General features: G+C 43.0%; 1 protein-coding gene across 1 annotated transcript; it reads left to right on the forward strand.

Annotated features, from left to right (window-relative positions):
- Window positions 1-5,515: 5,515 nt before the first annotated feature.
- LOC149149034 (uncharacterized) lies at window positions 5,516-6,928 on the forward strand. The gene has a single exon (XM_089442363.1). It carries the CDS (start codon window positions 5,516-5,518, stop codon window positions 6,749-6,751), a length of 1,236 nt encoding a protein of 411 aa, XP_089298489.1. The 3' UTR covers window positions 6,752-6,928.
- Window positions 6,929-7,550: the final 622 nt, after the last annotated feature.

Consider the following 7,550-nt stretch of genomic DNA (forward strand, 5'->3'; position numbering starts at 1 on the left):
TACCTCGACAGTGCTGCAATTGGCAGATCACTCCACCGTGACTCCGGAAGGGATTGAGGAAGATGTCTTTGTCTCTGTTGACTCCTAGGAGTACCCTGTGGACTTTTTGGTCCTTCAGCCAAAGACAAAACTCATGGGATATCCCCTCATTTTGGGAAGGCCTTGGCTGGCTACTACGGATGCTTACATCAGATGTCAAGTAGGAAGCATGACCATCAAAAATGGGCCTATGTCCAAACAGTTGGTCCTATACCCTCCTGCCCAACCTCTGCTAGAACATGACTTACCCCTCTTGTTGGAAGAAGGAGAAGATGATGAGGTCTACTCTGCACCATTATCCACAGCAGAGGCCACCATGGGAGGTCCTCAAACCGAGTATGATTTGATTGAGAACTTAATCCAAAATCCTCCCCCTGGTGCACTATCCTTGGAAGAGTTGGTGGAAGATACCAAAGCCAATGCTTTAGTGGACCTATGTGAGACTGATCCGACCACTCCCAGAGTTAATAATGTGGAGTTTGGCCCTGAAAGAACTTTAAAGATCAACTCCTCTTTCTCTCCCTCTCAGGAAAAGGAGCTATGTAGCCTCTTGACCCACCATTTGGAGGCTTTTGCCTGGAACTACAAGGAAATGAAAGGAATCCATCCCTCGGTCTGTACCCATCATATTTACATTAAGGAGGATTGCAAACCAGTAAGGCAACCTCAGAGGAGAATGAATCCAGCCCTTAAGGACATTGTTAAAGAAGAAGTGCAAAAATTGTTGGATGCAGGATTCATCTACCCCATATCGGACAACGAATGGGTTTCCCCTCTGGTGTTGGTACACAAGAAAAATGGGAAGTGGAGAATCTGTGTGGACTACAGAGAACTGAACAAAGCCACCAAGAAAGACCACTTCCCTCTGCCTTTCATAGATCAAGTGTTGGATGGACTGGCAGGAAAGAAGTTTTTCTGTTTCCTAGATGGGTTCAGCGGGTATAATCAGATCCAAATCAGCCCGGAGGACCAAGATAAGACCACCTTCACTTGTCCATGGGGTACCTTTTCCTACCGAGTCCTTCCCTTTGGGCTATGAAATACCCCTACCACTTTCCAGAGAGCTGTATTGAGCATCTTTTCTGAGTTGGTTCATGATTCGGTAGAAATCTATATGGATGACTTTACTCCTTACGGGTCTAGCTTCCAAGAAGCCTTGTCCAACCTGGGAAACATTTTAAGCAAGTGCATTGAGATGAACCTGTCCCTCAGCCCTGAAAAATGTGAATTCCTGATGACTGAAGGGACAGTGTTAGGTCATACCATTTCTTGCCAAGGATTACAGGTGGATCCTAATAAAATTTCTATCATCAAAAAGGTTCCACCTCCTCAGAAGGTAAGAGATGTTAGGAGTTTCTTAGGCTTAGTGGGATATTATAGAAGATTCATTAAAGACTTCAATAAGCTAGCCTCGCCATTGTTTGGCCTCTTAGCAAAAGATGTTGAGTTTAAATGAACTGACGACTTTCATAGGGCTCTGAATGAATTAAAGGATAAGTTGGTGTCCGCCCCAATTTTGAGAGGCCCAAACTGGGCCCTACCTTTCCACATCCACACTGATGCCTCGAACAAAGCCATAGGGGCAGCCTTAGGACAAGTTGAAGAAAAAATTCCATATGCCATATACTTTGTCAGCAAAAACTTATCCAAGGCAGAAATGAATTATGCTGTAACTGAGAAAGAGTTCCTGGCCGTGGTCCATTCCCTGAACAAGTTCTGACACTACATCACTAGCTATCAAACATTTGTACATACTGACTATGCTGCAATTAGATATTTAATGAATAAGCCTAATGTTAATGCTCGTATTATTAGATGGTTACTTTTGTTGCAGCAGTTTGATTTGACTATCATTGACAAACCAGGTAAAGAAAATGTTGTTGTTGACTTCTTGTCTAGATTGGATTTGCCTGCAGGTGAAGAAGGAATAGTTGATGACCAGATGCCAGATGAACATCTGTTTTTTATCTCAGTACTCTCTCTGTGGTTTGCTGATATAGCAAACTATCTGGTCTCAACACAGTTCCATCCGCATCTATCCTCCAAGGAGAAGAGCAGAATCGTGAGGAAGAGTGCCTCATTCACTTGGATCGGGGGAAACCTATTCAAACTTGGCCCCGATCAAATCTTAAGGCGTTGTGTAAGGGAGGAGGAAGTCTTTGACATCCTCCTAACCTGTCAAGATGGCCCTTGTGGAGGACATTTTGCACCCAAGAGGACTGCCTTCAAAATTCTACAAGTAGGCTACTATTGGCCCACTCTTCATCAAGATGTCAGAAGATATATCAGCCAATGTGACCGATGCCAAAGGATGGGGAAACCGACTCCAAGGGACGAAATGCCTCTCCAACCTCAAGTGACTCTTGAGCCATTTGAGAAGTGGGGTATGGATTTTGTGGGTCCTATCAACCCTCCTTCAAGGCAAAGGTCTTACATCATTGTGTGCACAGACTATCTGACAAAGTGGGCGGAAACCAAGGCAATCAAAGCAGCAACAGAAGAAAAGGTGGCTGAGTTCTTAAGAGAAAGCATCTTCTACAAATTTGGCTACCCAAGAGAGTTAGTCACCGATCAAGGAAGCCATTTCACCTCCAACTTAATTGAAGACTTTCTCGCTCATCACAAGATCAAGCATAGGACTTCCACCCCATATCATCCTCAAGCAAATGGGGAGGTGGAAGTCACCAATAGAGCATTAGAAGGGATTTTGACTAAGGTGGTGAGCAACAACAGAAAGGATTGGGCAGATCGCTTGGTTGAGGCCACTTGGGCCTACAACACCACTTGGAAGACCACAACCAGTTTCACACCTTATGAGCTGGTCTATGGGAAGAGAGCTTTGCTGTCAATCGAGTTTGAGTATAACACATTGAGGATGGCAGCTCAGCTGGACCTAGATCTCAGCCATGCTCAACAAGAAAGGTTATTACAGCTGAATGGGTTAGATGAACACTGAATGCAGGCCCTCCTCCACTCAGAAGTGGTTCAACTTCAGAGGAAGATATGGCATGACCGGCACCTCAATGACAAACAATTCCAGCCGGGAGATTGGGCGCTGTTGTATGATTCCAGACATAAGGATTTCAAGGGGAAGCTGAGGAAAAGATGGCTAGGACCATATGCAGTGGAGAAGTGTAATTACAATGGTTCTGTCCTTATCCGGACCATTGATGAAGAAGCCACCCCCATGCTCGTCAATGGGCATCGACTAAAGATCTACAGGAAACCTCTTTCGAGGCAAGAGTTCATCAAAGCTGTGGAAAAATCAGTGCTGGTCATAGAGAAGGGTTCTGCCTCTGTTTTGGGCACACCCTGAGCATCATTAAAAAAAAAAAAAGATCCTTGGGTGAAAACCTTTCTGAGGTGCCCAAGGCAGATGGTAGGGGTGAAAACCTGATTGAGGTGCCCCTGCTGTCTCTCTGAAAAAAGAATTGGAATAAAAATATCCTTGGGTGAAAACTATCTGAGGCACCCAAGGCAGATAGTAGGGGTGAAAACCTCATTGACACGGCCCTGCTATCTCTTAAAAAAAAAAAAAAAAAAAAGAAAGAAAGAAAAAGAAAAAAGAAGAAGGAAGAAACAAAAAAAAACAAGTTTAATCTCTGGAAATTGTTGCAGATTGCAGGAACACAATGAAAAAAGGAGGCCTGTCAACTCAAGGACAAGGGTCCCTACCAAGCTACCAGGCAACCTCACATACACTCCCTCCATGAAAACTCATTTTTTCCAAGGTTTGGACACAATGTGGTCATGGTTTAGCCTTCTACCAGAAGCTAGAGGACTTTCTACAGGAAGTTCTGTATTTCTACAGGAAACATCCTGTAGAGCCTGTTATCACCTAAGAATTCTAATTTCAAAACCGCTCACATTAGTTTGATGGTAAAAAAAAAAAAAATTTAGTGCTAGTCTAGCTTTGAGTTTTTGTTTGCCTTAGAGTCTGAGTCTAAGGAGTCCACTATGTATCCTCATTCTTCACTGGTCTCATAATTTACAAAATCTCCATGTGTCAATTTTGTTCAAAGGTTATTATGTGCTACAAAGCTCTTTAGATGATTTCGTAGCGCATAAGTCAGTTTTAGGTGTTTTCGCAGCGCAACATGTTTCTGGTGATTTCGTAGCGAAACACGGTCTAGGTGATTTTGTGCTGATCGGTAGCAGACCTTACCCAGCTGTCATGTTTATCAAAATACATTGGGTTTGCATCAACAGTTGTCAGCTTATAAGGTTTTTAGTACCCCAGCAGATGGTGTTTCATTAGGTTTATCTGGAGCACTCTTTCCTTGGAAGAAGCCTTCTGTGGTAATCAGTGGAATCAATAAGGGATCAGACTGTGGATATCACATCATTTATTCTGGCACTGTTGCAAGTGCAAGGGAAGCTCTCATGTCAGGGGTTCCTTCTATTGCAATATCTTTGAATTGGGAAAATATGAGAGCAGCGACAGTGAATTCAAGGAAGCAGTGGAAGTTTGTCTGCCTTTAATATATGCTGCAATACAAGATACTGAAAAAGATCTATTTCCTAAAGGTTGTCTATTAAAGGTTGATATCTCAACACACCCATCTGTGAATAAGGGATTCAGAATTACTGGGCAAAGCACATCGCGCTTGACTTCAAATTGGCAACCTATGACTCTACATCGACATTTGGCAGGGAAGTACATGTCCAAGGAACAAAGCCTTGGTATCCAGCTAGCATAACTGAGTCAAGCTACTTCTGTTGCAGGTGCAGCTCGCCGTCTTAATTTATTGCAAATAAGAGCTCTGTTGCTGCTACACCTGCACAACGCTCAGTTACGAAGGTAGCGAGTGAGGTTGATCCAAGATCTGAAATACGGAGGCAATCTGTAGCAGAATTGACAATTTTTCAGAAGCGATGGCAACGTGCTGTTGAGAAAGACAAGAATTGGGTGGACCCATTTGAAGATTTGAGAAAAAAGAGAAGCCATCTCTATAAGAAGCCTATGCCGCAATATAGACGACTGAAATAACAGTGCAGTTATAGCGGTGTTATCTATAAGTGATCCATTCTTTTCATGTCAAGAATACAAGTTTCATCAAGCTCCATTCATAATCGTCGACGTTGATCCAATTGAGCAGATTCAGCTGTTTCTCTCCTGATAGGAATGGATTGATGGATGTATTATTGTTCTTTTTATTGTTTTCCCTCCTGAGCTGTTGGTATCGAGGCATTCTCTATGTCAAAGGGTGAGGTGAATGTATTATGATTTAATAATCCTCATCTAACTGTTTCATTGCGACTGTGATCTACTGTATTTCCCTATCTATTACAAATGCATTGAAATTGAGAGTTTCTCCAGTCTACGGCAGCGTGCGCATGAAGCACAACCATATCTTTATTTGGCTCTGGCCTCCAACCTACCGCTTATAGGCATAGGGCGACGGATTTGCCAACCAAATGTACTAAGACAATTTAAATACACTATGTAAAATCCTCATATTTGCTGGCAGTGAAGATGGCTTCAGCTTGGCTGTTCGTGGTGCTTTTGCTGGTAATTGCAGTGAATGTGGGAGTTGAAGGGTCAGTGCACGAATACAAGGACGTTTCCTTCAAGGAGAGTGGAAACGCTTACCTGCTCTATGGAGGCAACGAGGGCATGAGAGCCTCGATTGACTCTGATCAGAAGTCTGGATCCGGCCCCAACAATGGAAAATCTTACATCAAGTTTGAAAATATTACTTTGCGGAGGACAACGGAAGCTGCTGCTCAGCATTTAGGCATGGAACACAGTACTGGACTGGTCCAGGCTATCATCTTTGAGGCATCTGATCGAGATGATATTGGTGGTTCACTATTTGGTGGCCAAAAGGCTATCTGCTGTTCTCCCGACCTTGCCAAGATAGAGGGGTGCAAACAAGGCGAAGTCATTCGGCGCCAATCTGCAGGAGATCCCAAATGGCCTTACGTATTAGATATTGAATTTAGTGGAGATGAAATTTCCCACACTTTGTCAGCACAATCAGTAACAATTCCTAAGACTGGAATGTATAACTTGTATTTTATATTTTGTGAACCAGCCCTAAAGGAGCTGTTGCTGGATGGAAAGACTATTTGGAAAAATCCCACAGGTTATTTACCAGGCAGGATGGCACCCCTAATGACCTTTTATGGCTTTATGTCGCTAGTATACCTATTACTTGGACTCATTTGGTTTTCCCAGTATATCAGGTTTTGGAAGGATGTACTACAGTTTCAGAATTGTATTACCCTTGTTATTGCCCTTGGTATGTTTGAAATGACACTGTGGTACTTCGAGTATGCAAATTTTAATGCAACTGGAGTCACGCCCATGGGAATTACATTCTGGGCCGTTACATTTGGGGCAGTGAAGAAAACTGTGGCCCGTCTTCTCCTTTTGGTTGTTTCAATGGGTTATGGTGTGGTTAGGCCTACTCTTGGTGGTCGTACTTCAAAGGTGCTTCTTCTTGGTGCGACATATTTCCTGGCTTCTGAATTGCTTGATGTGGTGGAGAATGTTGGGACAATTGATGATTTGTCGGGGAAGACAAGGATGTTCCTTGTCCTTCCAATTGCTATTTTAGATGCATTTTTGATACTCTGGATTTTCACTTCTCTGTCTAAAACACTGGAGAAGCTCCAGGCAAGGAGGCGGCTAGCCAAGTTGGAAATTTACAGGAAATTTATAAATGCATTGGCAGTGGCTGTCATTGTTTCTGTGGCTTGGATATGAGCTGTATTTCAAGGCAACGGATCCTTTCAGCGAGCGTTAGCAGAGTGCACGGATCATAACTGGATTTTGGCACATGCTGTCCTTTGCTCTGCTCTGCGTCCTCTGTGTGCTGTGAGCACCATCTCAAAGTTCTACACGGTATGCTTACTCAGAAGAAGTTGGAGAAGATTTTGATGAAGAGGTGCTTAAGCCATGAACACTGGCGATCATTTAGCTATGAAAGGAAGACTGTGTTTTTGAAATTACACAGCAGTTTTGTAGCGCGCTACGAAACTGCTGTAGCTGCATGATACAATTGAGTTGATGAATTATGATTGACAAAGCGGCAAATCTTTTTGAAAGATTTTGTCATCACACAGGTACATGAGAAAGGCTTACAACACATCAAGGACGTGGAACTCCATTTTGGGTAATTAAAGGATAAAGACATGCTTCTTTGGATTCGAACATTTTGAGGCAAACCAAGGACCGACAAACAGGGGCAGTTTCCTATGTTTCAGGGCAATGGAAAATATGTGTCATTGAAGATCAAACATGAAGCATTAAAGGTCCATCACAGCCACCGCCAGAAGGGAACCAGATGTCAGAGAACAAAAATGATTGTAGACCAAGGCTGTTATGGAATTAGAGTCCCATTTGATTTAGATGTCTAGAAGATCTAGTAGAATTAGAATCCTAATTGTTTTAGGATTCCAGAGCTGTCAATTAGTAGTCAGTTATATTTATTAGTTAGTTAAAGGTTAATAGGTGTCAATAGAAGCAGTTTTCGAATTCCCCTCATGCTTGAGGAGGAATCTCG

This window comes from Pinus tabuliformis, chromosome 9, assembly GCF_031772625.1.
Source record: "Pinus tabuliformis cultivar Carrire ecotype Pingquan chromosome 9, CPIR1, whole genome shotgun sequence".
In the NCBI taxonomy this organism is placed as follows: Eukaryota; Viridiplantae; Streptophyta; class Pinopsida; order Pinales; family Pinaceae; genus Pinus; species Pinus tabuliformis.